Source organism: Schistocerca cancellata, chromosome 3 (assembly GCF_023864275.1).
Source record: "Schistocerca cancellata isolate TAMUIC-IGC-003103 chromosome 3, iqSchCanc2.1, whole genome shotgun sequence".
Classification (NCBI taxonomy): Eukaryota; Metazoa; Arthropoda; class Insecta; order Orthoptera; family Acrididae; genus Schistocerca; species Schistocerca cancellata.
This window is the reverse complement of record NC_064628.1, coordinates 25,989,000-26,005,761: the sequence shown is the minus strand read 5'-3', so window position 1 is coordinate 26,005,761 and position 16,762 is coordinate 25,989,000. Positions and strand designations below refer to the sequence as shown.

Below are 16,762 nucleotides of genomic sequence, written 5' to 3'. Positions count from 1 at the left end.
CTCTGCTTTTTCTCGTATTTATTTTGGAATACTTAAACACTTTCTCAAACTTATTCTCTGCATATGTTTTTTCTTTGTCTCTTCTTTTCCACTGGTGACTCACCAATGATACCAGACTATCAGTTAATTCAACTAAACCAACATCATGGTCAACAGATGTGTGTGAGGAGTTACGCTGATTTGTGATTCCTATATCTTTCCACATAGTAGGTTCAGCCACAAGCCCCTGTTTCTGTTTCATTTTTTTCCTGCGCCTATCACACATTTTGTGGTCTGTCATTATGCCACCAATCATATCAACATTTGTACTTGGCATATTACAAATGCATGCTATTGGCCTGTTCATATTCCTACCTTACTGTTTATTGCTATCACACAATCTTTTTAAAAGTTAACATGTTTTTCAGAACTTTATGTTATTCTGTTGCAGTTTGCATTCAGTTTTTATTGATTTATTATGTCATACTACTGAAGAAATAAATTAATATCTCCAAATCCAAATGTCATCCCAAGTTGATTTTTTACTATGTTGTGTGATGTAATACGAAGACGCAAATATATTTTTTCAGAAATTTTGTATGTGACATGTTCCGAGTTATTCAAGGTCACTAACCTTGATTATATACATTTTTTGAATATGGTAATGTTGGACACCTTTTTAAAGCTTGTTCTTAGCCATCTCCAAAAACATCTGAATCATGGTTCTATTTCTATTAGTACAGACATTACAGCTATTTTTGTCTGTAATGTTTGTCACATTTTCCGCATATTTTTAGACCTTTGGGTAGCCATTACTTTTGTCATACTTGTGCTACTGATAAACCAGATATATCTACAGTATTTAACAATCATTTTCTGACCATTGCTGGTGAATTAAATAAAAATATAGTTTCTACAGGGAATCATATAACTTTCTTAGAAAATGCCTTTCTGGGATAAACGTCTGAAATATTCCTCTGTGATATAGACAAGGGGGTGACTGAGTCAATAATGAAATCACTGAAGACTAAAGACTCTCACAGTTACGATGGAGTGCCTAGCAGAACATTTAATATTTAAGTAATGTGCTGCACATGTTAGCCCTGTATTTAGTCATATTTGTAATTTTTCCTTTAGGAATGATCAGTTTCCTGAACGATTAAAGTACTCAGTAGGAAAATCACTTTATAGAAAGGGATAATGTAGACAATTTTAGACCATTTCTATGCCATCAGTGTTTGCTAAAGTTATTGAAAATGCTGTGTATGTAAGAATAATTGATCATTTTATATCACACGATTTGCTATCAAATGTACAGTTCGGCTTTAGAAGTTGTTTAACAACTGAAAATGCTATAGGCCTATTTTATTTTCTATGTAAGGTACTGGATGGATTAAACAAAAGGTTTCGAACGCTAGGCAGATTTTTTTATTTAAATAAGGCGTTTGATTGTGTTGATCACAAAATATTGCTTCAGAAGTTGGACCATTATTGAATATGGGGAGTAGCTCACAATTGGTTCACCTCTTACTTTAGCAAACAGACAGTAAAAGGACATTATTCACAATATTGAGAATGGCTGTGAGGTAGGGTCTGAGTAGGGTATGGTCAAATTGGGGGTGTCCCAGGGATCAGTGTTGGGGCCACTCCTGTTCCTCATTTATGTAAATTATATGACCTCTAGTATTACGGGTAACTCTAAAATATTTCTGTTTGCTGATGACACAAGCTTGGCAGTAAAGGATGTTGTGTGCAACATTGGCTCATTTTCAAATAGTGCAGTTCATTAACTAAGTTTATGGCTTGTAGAAAATAAACTAATGCTAAATCACAGTAAGACTCAGTTTTTACAGTTTCTAACACACAATTCAATAAAACCTGATATTTTAATTTCACAGAATGGGCATAAGATTAGTGAAACTTACAGTTCAAATTTCTAGGTGTTCAGATAGATAGTAAACTGTCATGGAAAGCCAACCTTCAGGATCTTTTTCAAAGACTTAATGCTGCCATTTTTACTATTCAACGGTATCTGAAGTGGGTGCTTGTTCGTCACAAAAATTAGTCTACCTTGCTTATTTTCATTCACTTATGTCATATGGTATTATATTCTGGGGCAACTCTTCCCATTCTAAAAGGATATTTTTAGCCCAGAAACAGGCAGTTCAGGCAATAAGTGGTGTAAGTTCACAAACATCTTGTCGATCCCTGTTCACGGTTCTGGGTATTTTGACATTGGCCTCTAAATATATATATTCCTTACTGTCACTTCTTGTTCACAATATTAGCTTATTCCCAAGAATAAGCAGCTTTCACACAGTTAATAGTCGGCACAAATCAAAACCTGTATTTGGATCGGACTTCCTTAACTCTTGAGTAGAACAGTGTGCAGTGTACTGCTGCATCCATTTTCAATAAGCTACCACTCAAATTCAAAAATCTTAGCAGTAATCCACACACTTTCAAATCGAAACTGAAGAGTTTCCTCATGTATCACTCCTCCTATTCTGTCGATGAATTCCTTGAAAAATTAAGCTGATTCTTGTTGTATTGTTGATTGTGTTTACTTAAACTTATGGACTGGCTTTTTTTCAGGTTCATAAACATTTTACTTTTATCCGTTATTACAATTTCATGTACTAACACGTTCCATGACCTTGGAGGTTTGCTCCTCAATTTGGTCCTATGGAACTTGACATGTAAATAAATAAATACAAATCTGAAAAATGCCATTTTTTTCTCTCCTCATATGCAATGAATACACATTTGATAAAAATCAGAGATTGTCAGCTGTGTTGATTTAACATAGAATGATTCCTATTCTTTCAGTTTGCTTCCGCACAGTGCCAGAAAAATTGTACCTAATAGCAATTTATCAAATGCAGCTCCTTAACATTTATCAAAATAAGTGTCATGTACAGTACGTAGTAGACAAGAAAGATTGACATTACATATCTCCCTAGGTTCGTAAATGAACATTGAGGTTAATGCTTTTAGTACATCATCATTTCTGTTGTAGCTGGCTGAGAACGCTGTTTTATTTGCCTTGCTGTTATTGTTTCACATTTCTTTGTCTTTATGTCGTTCCTTTTGATTACACGAGCCAAAGCTACTTGATAATGGTACAGGTCACTATCTAATTCACAGAAAATTAATTTGAAAAAAAAAAAAAAAAAAAAAAAAAAAAAAAAAAAAAAAAATGTAAAATGTAAAATGAAAACAAATGGTTTTGTCATAAGAATTTAAGTAATGTGTTACAACGATGGATGACAGTAGTTCTATTCATATAAAGTATGATACAGGATGTTTGGTGGAACATTGGTTTTAGACAGTTTAAAACGGATGAAGATGACAAAACATCCTGAAAGTTTACTGTGGCAGTCTATCTACACATCGGAAATTAATGACACTACGTAAAGGGCATAGTCATTTAAAGATAAAATACATACCTATGCACAACAAACTATGAAAATGTGAAGCAACTGCGCTGCTTCTTTATGGGTCAGCTTTGTTTGGCTTTTATTTCTGTTTTGAGTCAGCACTAACACTTCGGGTTTTGAAAACAGCATGAGCCACCAGTATATACTTTGAGATGCAGTCTCATATAGGCCTATTGTGTATTTAGCGCATGTGATGCTTCTGTTTGTAGCTATATAGTATATAATGGCAACTGTACAATGTTACTCGTATGTATACAGTTCACGGTATTCTAACACCACACACACAGTTCAACAACAGAACAGTACAAGACAGCATTTAATCCATGGCTATATGTTATACACTTGTTGATAATTCACAGGCACTCATCTCTAGTTCCATGTCAGGACAGACAGAAGTGCACACACACATAACTATGCAGTAAATGACATCTTTTAGGCTACTAGGCTGTTATTAAACTGAGAACATACATTTGGTAGGGACTGAATTACTGCATAATGTTGAGTCATATGACACTTAACACTGGTATCAAATACAATATGTAAACTGGTGTTTAGTACAGTACATGACTGCCATTCAAATGATAAACGTAGTTCTGCTTTCCACTATAAGAAGGCAGTTCAGCACACTCCCACGTAAAACTGCTTGACAGTGTACAGTACGGAACACACAGTGTCAAGGAAGGAAGACAGGGCTTAAAGTCCAGTCGATTAAGAGTTCATTAGTGGCGGTATACAAATTACGTTTGGTATACGAAACCGGCATTGCTCTTTCGAAAGGAACACCTAGTAAGAAGGATTTGTCTGTTGACTTACCGAGTAAAAATTAAATCATCAGAAAAGTGTGAACATAAAACAATGATAGATTCGAAGCACTCTGGTTTCTCAACCATTGTTTTTCACAGTACGTACCTTATATCTTATAACGATATTTCTCCCAAGTGTCACAAGCACAGTACCGGGCTGGGAATCGTCTGTTACACCAAGTAAACTACTTTCGTCAATCAGTGGGCAAAGCCCATACGCAACACCTAATTTGGCCATTAACCAGTATCACATACTCTACACTCACCACACGTAAACAAACACACCGTGGTTTACTTTCAGTAAATACTTAAATAATATCTATGATGCTCTGCGCAAAGTTTCTTGCTAAATTGGCATGGCTGCCAATGTCTACGCAGTGAATTTAAGCCGGGTTCATAGATGCAACTAGTGGATTTCTATAGTTGCACCGTTCACACGGACGCCACAAATTCTACGTAGTAGCACAATTTTCTACATGGCGTCAATAGAAATCTTATGGACGATTGTTATGTTATAGTGCAGCTTATAGCATTAGACTTTTGGAGAAAATTTAATATATATCGAAAGGATAAGGAAATGGAGGTGGTATATTTGTTGCAGTTGACAAAACAGTCAAATCCACCGAGATATAAACTGAAGCTACATCTGAGACTGTTTGGGAGAGACTCAGTATCAGGAGTGGGCATAAAATGATAACTAGATCCTTCTATAGCCCAACAGACTCATCTACTGATGCAAACGAAAAATTTAAAGAAAACTGCAGTCCACTTGTACGTAAGTTCCCCAATCATACTGTAATCATCGGTGGAGACATCAGTCATCCAACAAATAATTGGGAAAATTACAGTTTTGTTAATGGTTGGAGTATTAAGAAGTTTTGCCAGGTCGGAGTATTAAGACATACTGTAAAACTTTACACAATGCCTTTTCTGAAAACTACCCAGAACAGACAGTTAGGAACCCCATTCACGATGAAAATGTATTGGAACTATGTCAACAAATAGAGCTGACATCTTTGAGGGTGTCCACAGTGAATCTGGTATCAGTGACCATGCTGCAGTTGTGACAACAATGATTACCAAAGTACGAAAGACAACTAAAATAAGCAGAAAGATACGTATATTCAATGAACTAGATAAAAAAATCAGTAATGTCATATGTCACTGAGGAACTTAAACTTTCAACACAGGACAGGAATATGTAGAGGAACTATGCCTCAGGTTTAAAAGAATCGTTAACCATGCTTTGGATAGAAATGTACCCAATGGAACTTCTAAACAGAGATTACTGTATAATAGATGAAAATCAAAGTGTAGAGCCATAGATAGAGAACGATGTCGAATGAAACGCATTTGACTGTCAAGAGAGCAATGCGCGATGCCTTAAGCGACTACCACAGCAGAATATTGTCAAATTATATTTCACAAAACCCCAGTAAATAAGACACGAACGGAAACTGAGGGTAGTGAAGCAAAGGCTGAAATTCTTAACTCCTTTACGCTGAAATTCTTAACTCCTTTACGAAGAAAAGCCAGGAGAACTTCCCCAACTTAATCCTTGAACCACTGAAAAGATGAATAAAATAAGTATTAGTAACTATCAGTGGTGTTGCAAAACCGTTAAAACTGACCAAAGCTCCAGGGCCCAATGAAATCCCTATCAGATTTTATATTGAATTTGAGGCTGAGTTATAGCCCTTCTTCTAACTATAATCTATCATAGATCACTTGAACAGAAAACCGTGCCTAGGTCTTGGCAAAAAGCACACATCACACCCGTCTATAAGAAGGGTAGTAGAAGTGATCTACAAAACTACTGTCCAGTATCCTTGACATCAATTTGTTGTAGAATCTTAAAACATATTCTGAGCTCATACATAATGAGGTATCTTGAACAGGATGGCCTCCTCAATACCAGTCAGCATGGATTCCGAAAACATCAATCACGTGAAAGCTACCTCGCACTTTTCTCACATGACATACTGAAAGCTTTGGATCAAGGCAATCAGGTAGCTGCAGTATTTCTCGATAACAGAACTTATTGTCAAAAGTACGAGCATATGGGGTATCAAGTGAAATCTGTAATTGGATTGAGGACTTTTTGGTAGGGAGGATGCAGCATATTATCTTGGATCGAGAGTCATCGTCAGATGTAGAAGTAACTTCGAGTGTGCCCCATGGATGTGTGTTGGGACTCTCGCTGTTCATGTTGCATATCTATCATCCTGTAGTCAATATTAATTGTAACTTCAGATATTTTGCAGATGATGCAGCAATCTGTGATGAAGTACTGTCTGAAAGAAGCTGCACAAATATTCAGTCAGATCTTGGTAAGATTTTAAAGTGGTGCAAGGATTGCCAATTTTCTATTAATATTCAGAAATGTATGATTGTGCACTTCAACAAACGAACAATGCAAGAGCCCATACTGCTTTATCTATTACCGAGTATCTCGCCAGACATTCTGTTATTGTCATCGGACATCCGCCATATTCGCCCGACCTTTCGCCTTGCTATTTTCCCTTGTTTACGCAAATGAAAAGGCGACTGAAAGAAAAGCTTCATTAAGATACCGCAGACATCCAATGGGCTGTGACAAATAAGCTTACAAGCATCACAGTTGAAAATTTCACTGCTTGCTTCAAAGATATGCAGAAACGTTGGCAACTGTGTATAGATAACCAAGGGGACTACTTTCACAGGAGCTAGGGCCATTACTTGGTAAGGGCAACTTTCAATTTTTTTTAAACCTGTTCTGGCACTTTTATGATAAAAGGAGTATTAAAAAGAGAAGCAGCTGTGTGGACATCAAGAGATTAGATGGAAAACCAGTACTATGCATAGAAGGTAAAGCTGGAAGGTTGAAGAGAACATAGATGAAGATGAGATGGGAGATATGATACTGCAAGAAAAATTTGACAGAGTACTGAAAGACCTAATCCGAAATAAGGCCGTAGATTGGACAATGTCCCATCAGAACTACTTTGCTCTGCGACCAAATGCAGCGCTGTGTGGACATCAAGAGATTAGATGGAAAACCAGCACTAAGCATAGAAGGTAAAGCTGGAAGGTTGAAGAGAACGTAGATGAAGATGAGATGGGAGATATGATACTGCAAGAAAAATTTGACAGAGTACTGAAAGACCTAATCCGAAATAAGGCCGTAGATTGGACAATGTCCCATCAGAACTTCTTCGCTCTGCGACCAAATGCAGCGCTCTATGGATATCAGAATTTACACAGCAACGTTGTGTGGTTTAAATCATCACCCAACCTGTCACAGTTCCACAACCAGACATAGGGCTTGCTGTCTTTAAACGTATGTACCACAATCATGGCATTACTGATGACAGTTCAAAGTTCGCCACTTTACTGTGTCACCTCGGAGAGCATGCAGACCTTATTAGTAATGTTACATTCTCACCCCCAACTGTCAACAAATATGACATGGTGAAGACTGTTCGCATGCAACGTCTTACCCGAACACCAGAAGAGCAACTACATCAAGCTATCTCCGACAAACATTTAGACAGTTAATTGATGTGACACTAATGCTATACCACAGTTTGTAGGCTATATGATTGTAAAATTAACTTCTCAGTTACAATTAGCAGTGATTAGCTATGCATTAGTAAGGCTACAGGCCATGATTCTTGGCAGCCACCAGCCAAACAGCACCAAGCGCTCAGAGACAGCTCTGAGGATGATATGTCACTCTCACACATGGGAGTAACGACCTTCACCCAGTTAACAAATACGACCAGCTGACAGCTATAATTTACCTGTTGACAAAAAGATGTGAACACACCATTGCTGATTTCAAGTACATTTCGGTGATAAAGCTCATAACTGCACAGCTCCCTGCAACTACCCAAAAAGGAAGGCCGATCCGCAATAGGGGACCAGACTGTCACACGAAGTCATGTCACCTGCCACCTCAACATGTAAGTCAATCTCGCTGCACATCATCTTCGCACAACAGACTCTACATTTTAATATTTTCTCGTCCACACAGGATCTGAGGTTAGCATTATTCCAGGTGATGCGCCACCAGCAGGGAAAAATTTATCTCTCTTCCAGCTCTGTGCAGCAAATGCTACATACATCACATCTAAGGTACCACACCTCAAACCTTGGACTTTGGTTTTCTCTTGGAAATTTTCATTGCTGATGTTAACGAGCCACTATTGGGGGCTGACTTTCTACGACATTTTCAGTTATCTCCTGATTTGTATTTTGGAACTCTTTTGCCTCACAGTAGCGGACGTTATTTCACAGTTTTGACCTGTGTTCCATCATCCATGACACAACCAGTGACTAAAGAGCTCAGCTACAAAATTGTCATTTCAGTTGACACATGCAATTACTATCGTTAGATAATTCAAGGCTGCCTCTCATTGGCTCTGGAATTACAACATACTAGGCCGCAATATTTTCATATATGACAGGAACCAATCCGCCTGCTTAAAGAAAACCTCACAATATGTGAAAAAATTCGCTCATCAGCAGACGAGCTCACTACCACACTTATATATCCAGAACAGCTCACTCGGAAACATCCTCACCATCTCACCATCCTGCTTCTCTCTTCACAAATGAGCTAGAGGATTCGGGACAGACTCTAGCCGACACTCATACACCCCTGGAGCAGCTTGCAATAGCTTTATCAACAACTGTACAGGTCACTCAAGTGCATTCTTCTTCTGGTGCCCGTTCACCTGAAATACGTGTTTTCCACACTTTACATAATCTCCATGAGCATTCCAACAGAGCATGACCAGTAACGGTACAGTTCATAAAATAAACTCCACACTGGGTCTGCCAGTCCAATGCAAAAACTGTAGTCTGGCTCCCAATACACTCCATGTGGAGTTGGTTATATAGGAGTTATTGCAAGCTGAGATTGTTAGAGGGTCTGATAGGCCTTGGGCCTCATCCACTCAGCTCATACCCAAGAATAACAGCACTTTTAGACTGTGCAACGACTATTAGGCGCTCAACTCCCACATAATAACCTTTCCCAAATATTCAGGAGTTTGTACTTTATTTGGCAGATGCTTCAGTTTTTAGTGTATTCGATAGTAAGAATGCATATTTATAGATCCATATGAACCTCATGATGTGCCATAGACGACTATCGTCACCATTTTCAGACTGTATGAATTTCTTTATATGCCATATGGTCTTACAACCGCAGCACAAACTGGCAAAGATTTATAGACAGTGGTATTTTTAAATTCCCCTTCTGCTACATTTACTTGGATGAGAGTTAAGTTTTCTCTACTTCGTGAGAGAAGCATGAAGACCATCTCAAACTAATTTTCGATGCTTTACGCAAACTTGGCATCATCATCATCAGTGATTATAAATGTTGGCTGAGTCAGTCTCAAGTTACCTTTTTTTGGTCATTTGGTTTCCTGCAATGGCACACAGCCTACATCTCCATGTGCTGAGTTCATTCATCATCTGCCATGACCACAGATCTTTCATGATTTACGCCAGTTCCTTGGCATAATAAATTTTTATTGTAGACACCAGCCTAATGGAACTGGCGTAAAGACAGCTTTTACAGACGCACTATCAGGCAAGCACACCCTAGGCAACAAGCATTTGACAAAATTAAAGACGGTCTTTCCAAGGATATTACACCGGCTCACTCAATATCCATTGTCAACTCACTATCAGCACAGACATGAGGAATTTTGTGACTGGTGCTGTCTTCCAACAGTCAATAGCACGAACACAATGACCACTGTTTCTTCTCAATAAAGCTGACAGACTCATAACATAACTGGCCAGCCTAAGATAAAGAACTGTTGGATATGTTTTTATCAATGTGGTACTTTAAAGATGACATTGAGGGCGGACTTCTGGCAATTTATATCCATCATCACCTCCTAGTGGATGCTATTCGAAATCCCGCAAAAGATTGTAGTCCTTGGCGCTTTCGCCATCTGGACTTCACACTTTGGAATTCACAATAGATGTCCAAAAAGTGCATGGTGTGAACAGTTTTGTAGCTGATTTTGTTTCGCAAGTAAACACTCTTTCAATAGGTACTGAATCTGATAAACTTGCAACAGTGAACTAGAGAGCTCACAGTTACATGAACTTCTGCATAGCAACACAATGTGCACAGAAAGTCAGGACGTTCTGGTTCTTCAAAACAAGTACTATGTGATCTCTCTCAAAGCCACCTTCATCCACTGGTACCATGCACCACAAGATGAGCCATATTCAATAAACAACATCTTAGAATTTATGCCATAACCAAGTTTGTCATTGACCACTTAGTCAGGCCAAATGTCAAGAAAAACTATAAATGATGGATACAGGCATGCACTGCCTGTCAGGATGGCATGCACAGCCACAATTCGATGGATACTCTATTCCTAAGGGCCGTTTTCAGCACGTCCATTTAGATCTTATTGGGCTCCTTCCAAATTCAATTGGATATTGATATATTCTTTCAGCGATTGACAGAGTAACACGCTGGATTGAGACTACACCAATTCTGAAAGATCTGCAAAAGTATTTATCAGCCAATGGATTTCTGGTTTTGGATGCCTATCCATAAAAACAACAGACCAAGGCACTTTCGAGTCAGCACTTTTTACTGAACTTCGTCATGTATGCAGTGCTTTCGCACAAAAGCAACTTACGATCCACCAAGGAATGGTCTTATAGACCGCTGGTACCATACTTGAGAAACTGCTCTCATGTGCCAAGAAGGGAAATGGACAGAGACGTCCTCCCATGGGTTCTTCTATATGTGAGTATGACTTATCAAGATAATCTCTCTGCAACTCCTTTGCAGAGAAACCCTCTCTCTTCTAGCGGATTTCATGGAACTTTCGCAACTGCCTACAGACAATGTATTGCTGCAACTTATCTGCAAAATCAAATGCATACCCAAAGATGCCATCACCACAAGTGCACAGACCGCAGAAAATCTTGGCCTGTAAAGCTCTCCAGGATAGTGACAACATAAAGATGCGCTATGATACTGTTCAACTGGCATTACACCCACCCCACTCAGGACCTCACAAAGTAATTAGATGGAGGAGAGGCGACAATATCCTTTGACATTCTGATGCACGGTAGACCAACCATTGTTACAGTCAACAGACTTAAAATGGCATCACCATACTGAGACACATGGAAATAAAAGTAATCACATAGATGATACTCCACATGTTGACCTAGATGACAATGTAATTATAGTGTAAGGAGATCTCAGACTAGTGGACAACTTTCTTCCCATGGACGGACAACAAGATCGGCAATGCGTCCATGATGGCACAGAAACATTCTCCCAACAACACCAGCTCTGGTCGGAGATCACTAACCCATTTCTCACAATCATAGCTGCTAAAGGACACCACCAGCTGTAACTTCTGTCATCAGAAAAAGACACATCCACTGCACTGACCCCGCAACCCTCTCGCCTCAGCCTCCATCACCAGGCTTCACTCTCTTTTTGGCCGACTTCATCGACTACCGCTTCAACTCGTGCAGCACCACTTATTTTGACCCACCTCTTTTGGCTGCTACTAGCTATGCCTTCGCTACTTTATTTGTTCATGAGACCCAGAAAATATTAGATACAGGCTCCCAGGTAGATGCTATTTTCCTTGACTTCCGGAAGGCGTTCTATACAGTTCCGCACTGTCGCCTGATAAACAAAGTAAGAGCCTACGGGATATCAGACCAACTGTGTGGCTGGATTGAAGAGTTTTTAGCAAACAGAACACAGCATGTTGTTATCAATGGAGAGACGTCTACAGACGTTAAAGTAACCTCTGGCATGCCACAGGGGAGTGTTATGGACCATTGCTTTTCACAATATATATAAATGAGCTAGTAGATAGTGTCGGAAGTTCCAGGCGGCTTTTCGCGGATGATGCTGTAATATACAGAGAAGTTGCAGCATTAGAAAATTGTAGCGAAATGCAGGAAGATCTTCAGCAGATAGGCACTTGGTGCAGGGAGTGGCAACTGACCCTTAACATAGACAAATGTAATGTATTCCGAATACATAGAAAGAAGGATCCTTTATTGTATGATTATATGATAGTGGAACAAACACTGGTAGCAGTTACTTCTGTAAAATATCTGGGAGTATGCGTACGGAACGATTTGAAGTGGAATGATCATATAAAATTAATTGTTAGTAAGGCGGGTACCATGTTGAGATTCATTGGGAGAGTCCTTAGAAAATGTAGTCCATCAACAAAGGATGTGGCTTACAAAACACTCGTTCGACCTATACTTGAGTATTGCTCATCGGTGTGGGATCCATACCAGATCAGGTTGACGGTGGAGATAGAGAAGATCCAAAGAAGAGCGGCGCGTTTCGTCACAGGGTTATTTGGTAACCGTGATAGCGTTACAGAGATGTTTATCAAACTCAAGTGGCAGACTCTGCAAGAGAGGCGCTCTGCATCGCGGTGTAGCTTGCTCGCCAGGTTTCGAGAGGGTGCGTTTCTGGAAGAGGTATCAAATATTTGCTTCCCCCTACTTATACCCCCCGAGGAGATCACGAATGTAAAATTAGAGAAATTCGAGCACACACGGATGCTTTCTGGCAGTCGTTCTTCCCGCGAACCATACGTGACTGGAACAGGAAAGGGAGGTAATGACAGTGGCACGTAAATTGCCCTCCGCCACACACCGTTGGGTGGCTTGCGGAGTATAAATGTAGATGTAGATGCACTTCTTATTGTAGTGAGAAATGGTTCATGCATGCCTCTGCTTCTGCAGCCAGTCATAGCACTTGTGGTCATGCACACCTGTGTGAAGTTGAACACCAGCATCCTCCACACGCATCCACCCACACCCCCCCACACCCCCCTCGTGCCCACTGAGTATTCCAAGGAGGAAATTCTTTGGACAGCACTGCAGCTCTGCTGTAGCAACAATCTCTGACTCAGACAGCTCTATTCTTGTGCTGTGTACGCTTGTGTTTTCTATATATCTCCATCAGTTAATAAAGCATAGATATTTGGAATTTGTGATCTGCTTTATTCCATCTGGAGTATCTCTACCTACAAGGCCTGTTCAAAAAAATTCTGGAACTTTGTTCACAACATTTGTCTACACTTACCTTTCACATATTATGCATGGCCTTTTCCGAAACAGATACATTGTTCCCAACGGCGATTCCACTTCCGGTAGCAGACTTGGTGTGCCTCTTGTTGGATTGAGCAAAGCGCCGCCTGCGAATTTTTTTTATATCGTCTATAGAGGCAAATCTTCGTCGTTTCAGTGAGGTTTTCAACTCTGAAAATAAAAAAAAATGTCCACAGGGGCTAGGTCTAGTAAGTATGGAGGATTAGGCAGTGCAGTGATTTCGCTTTTTGTGCAATAGTCACGCACTAAAAGGGATGAATGTGCGAGTGCATTATCGTGATGGAAGAGCCATGAATTGTCTCGCCACGTGTCAGTTCATTTCCTTCTCACATTTTTTGCATGCATCGCAACACATCCCGATAGTACCATTGATTAACGGTTTGTCACTGTGGCATGAATTCATGATGAACCAATCCTTCAAAGCCAAAGAAAAGTATCAGCATGGCTTTGCATTTGACCTGACTTGAAGAGCTTTTTCTGTTCTTGGAGAACCTTTCCCAACCCTTGGTCTCAACATCATAACCGTAGATCCATATCTCATCACCAGTTATGATTCTCTTAAGGAACGTCTCGTTCTAATTTGTGTGATGCAAAAGCTCTTCACAGATTGTGAGTCGAAGGTCTTTCAGGTCTTGAGTCATGAGCCGTGGGACGAACTTAAAGCAACACGATACATTCCAAGATGTTTGTGTCAGGATTTCATGATGATCCGACCGAAATGTTACATTCTTCTGCAGTATCTCAGACCGTCAGACTTCAATTGGCATTTATGGTTTTGTGGACATTCTTGACAAGAGCGTCGTCAGTAGTCGTAGCAGGGCGTCCTGAAAGAGAGTCATCTTTAACTTGTGTCTGGCAATTTGTGAACTGTGTGAACCATTCCGAGTATGGCTTAAGCACTCATCACTGTAGGCTTTCTGTATCATTTGGCACGTCGCTGTAAATGTTTTCTTGAATACACGCAAAATTAAGCAGACGCGTTGTTCCTCTAATTCAGCCATCTCGAAATTCGCAAAATTGTGCAACACAATGTTCCACTCAATACAGCACTGAACAATAAGTAACACACATACAACAATGAAACTTGCGGCAGTCACACATTAAACGCGCACGTGTGCAGAGGTGGCAACCGCATTTCGCACCTACACACCATTGGCGCGAAATTGCGGATGCTCCGGAATTTTGGAACAGACCTCGTATATTTACACTACATCTGTAATTATGCTTTGCTGAGAATCACAGAATGTAACAAACTCGAAGTCAAATAACAACGCGCCCTTTCTATCAGAAGCACAAAGTGGCCCAGTAAGGCAAATCCGTACTTGTCGTCACGTCACAACAAGACATTCCACAGTGGATTTCAAATGCGGTATTGGCACAAACCGTCAGCAGACTGTCATGTCACGTCACATCACGTCGCGTTAGTGTCAAGGCTTTTAGGGGTGAAAGTTTTGACGCTGCCGTCGTCTGCTAACATTGGAAGTTAACATATTTTCGCCATACTCACTAATGTTATAATAGTTAACCTGGTGTTTTGTCTCTTCTTAATCTTTATTTTATTATTTTGCTTTGTATTCGTGCCAAATTGCAAATGTTCTATGGCCACATTATATTGTACAATTGAGTGTTCTCCCATAAGCGAGATAAGATATCTGAAAGCGATAAGTTATTTAGGTTTTACAATAACAGGACAGAGTTGACACCTACAGTGTGTGTAAATAAAAACATAGTTGATGAAGCAGTTTTCATTAAGCAACATTTTCAGGGAAGAAGCTCAAAAAAAGGGGCAATATACACTTTTTATGAAGACATACTTACGTAAGAAGCAAAACATACTGTATAAGGTAAACATGCTATATTTGTTCCCATATATATATATATATATATATATATATATATATATATATATATACGATTTCCCTCTTATATATATATATATATATATATATATATATATATATATATATATATATGATTTGTTTGTGCATATATCTTTTCGCTAGCAAACAGATATTTATGTTTTGAAATGTTGTTTCTCTTCTTACTAGACAAAACGGATCAACAACATACGTTATGAAATTTGCTTTAGCCGCTAATAAGCTTTATCACTGTTAATTCCTCAATTCCGAACTGTCATGGAGATAAAAGAAAGAAAGGTGATGGCGCTATAGACTTTCGCTGTACATTGTTTTGAAGACAGAGTAGGCGGGGCCAGCCGCCACCGCACGTAGCTGACGATTGTTTCTCGTCCACTATTTCCTTCGTGTGCACACAACAACTTTGTTAAATACTAAAAATTACAGTGCTTGCATGACTAACATAATTCCAAGAAGGCAATTTCGAACGTTTTTCTATTCTTATATGTTTATTTGCTCTAGTTATGCGATACATTTGCCCTCGTTAATGCAACTTGCTTTTTATTGATATATTTCGAATAACCAAGAGGAGAAAGCATTTTTCGTAATCCTTTTATTTCCACTTTATTGCATATGAAGCTGGAACTCCGAAACCAGTGCTCATTTACTTACTGGTACTGCTTTTGTTCGTTACAGTTTCAGATTTCAACTCTTATGCGCAATATTTTTAATGCTCCCGTTACAACAAAGAAAAAAAACATTACCTACGTGTTCTTAGCTAGTCCATAAACGTGTGGAATGAGGAAAGAAGCAAGGCATGCTACCCTATCTTGTGCATTTCAACGAAGTTCCGCTAGGGCAGCCGGAGCGCGGGTATCCCTGCTGCTGCGTGTCGCTACCGCTGTGTGGAGACGAGTTCAGTTGGCGTGTGCACGTGGCAAACTCATGTTTGCTGTTATTATTGCGAAAGCAAATTGTCGGGCCAGTATGCGTGAACCATGTGCAAAGGAAGACGCGGAAAGCAGAACAGGACAATTGCGATCAGAGACACATCGATGACGCACTTGAGGGTCGACTGAGAGTAAAATCATGGAAGACGAACCGGGCATCCCCAATAGCCACCAGCTCGTAGGCGACACCTCCGCCAGCTCCAAAGAGGAAGGGCAGACGATACGTGATCACATAGTCATAGAGCATACCAACTACAACAGGTATGTTCAAACACAACCTCTTCTTCCAGTATCAGAGCGAAGAATGGTTGGACTTCCTCAGTACACTCGAAGGCGCTGTGAAGAGAGGAATCAGAGTCAAATGCGTGGACAATGACGCTGTTATAGAGATTCGATCGGAACTCTGGGCCGACTATTAGACTCTCAAGTCTTTCCTTGGCATATACATAGTTCTAGCACTGGAGAAGATGCAACAAAAGAAGAAAATGGTAGCAGTCAAGGTGCTTTACAAGGGGGCTACCACGGCTGTGTAATAAAAACACAGTCTGCAGAGAGCTTCAGAGTGCTGGGTTCGGAGATGTGGCCATAAGGGTACACAACAA

General features: G+C 39.7%; 1 protein-coding gene across 1 annotated transcript in view; it reads right to left on the bottom strand.

Annotated features, from left to right (window-relative positions):
- Nucleotides 1-4,541, bottom strand: part of LOC126176828 (nucleolar protein 11) — an 85,480-nt gene extending 80,939 nt beyond the window's left edge. Inside the window, exon 1 of the mRNA XM_049924011.1 lies at nt 4,329-4,541. Coding sequence (XP_049779968.1) covers nt 4,329-4,460 — 132 coding nt within the window. The 5' untranslated portion in view covers nt 4,461-4,541. The remainder of the gene's footprint in view (nt 1-4,328) is intronic.
- Nucleotides 4,542-16,762: the final 12,221 nt, after the last annotated feature.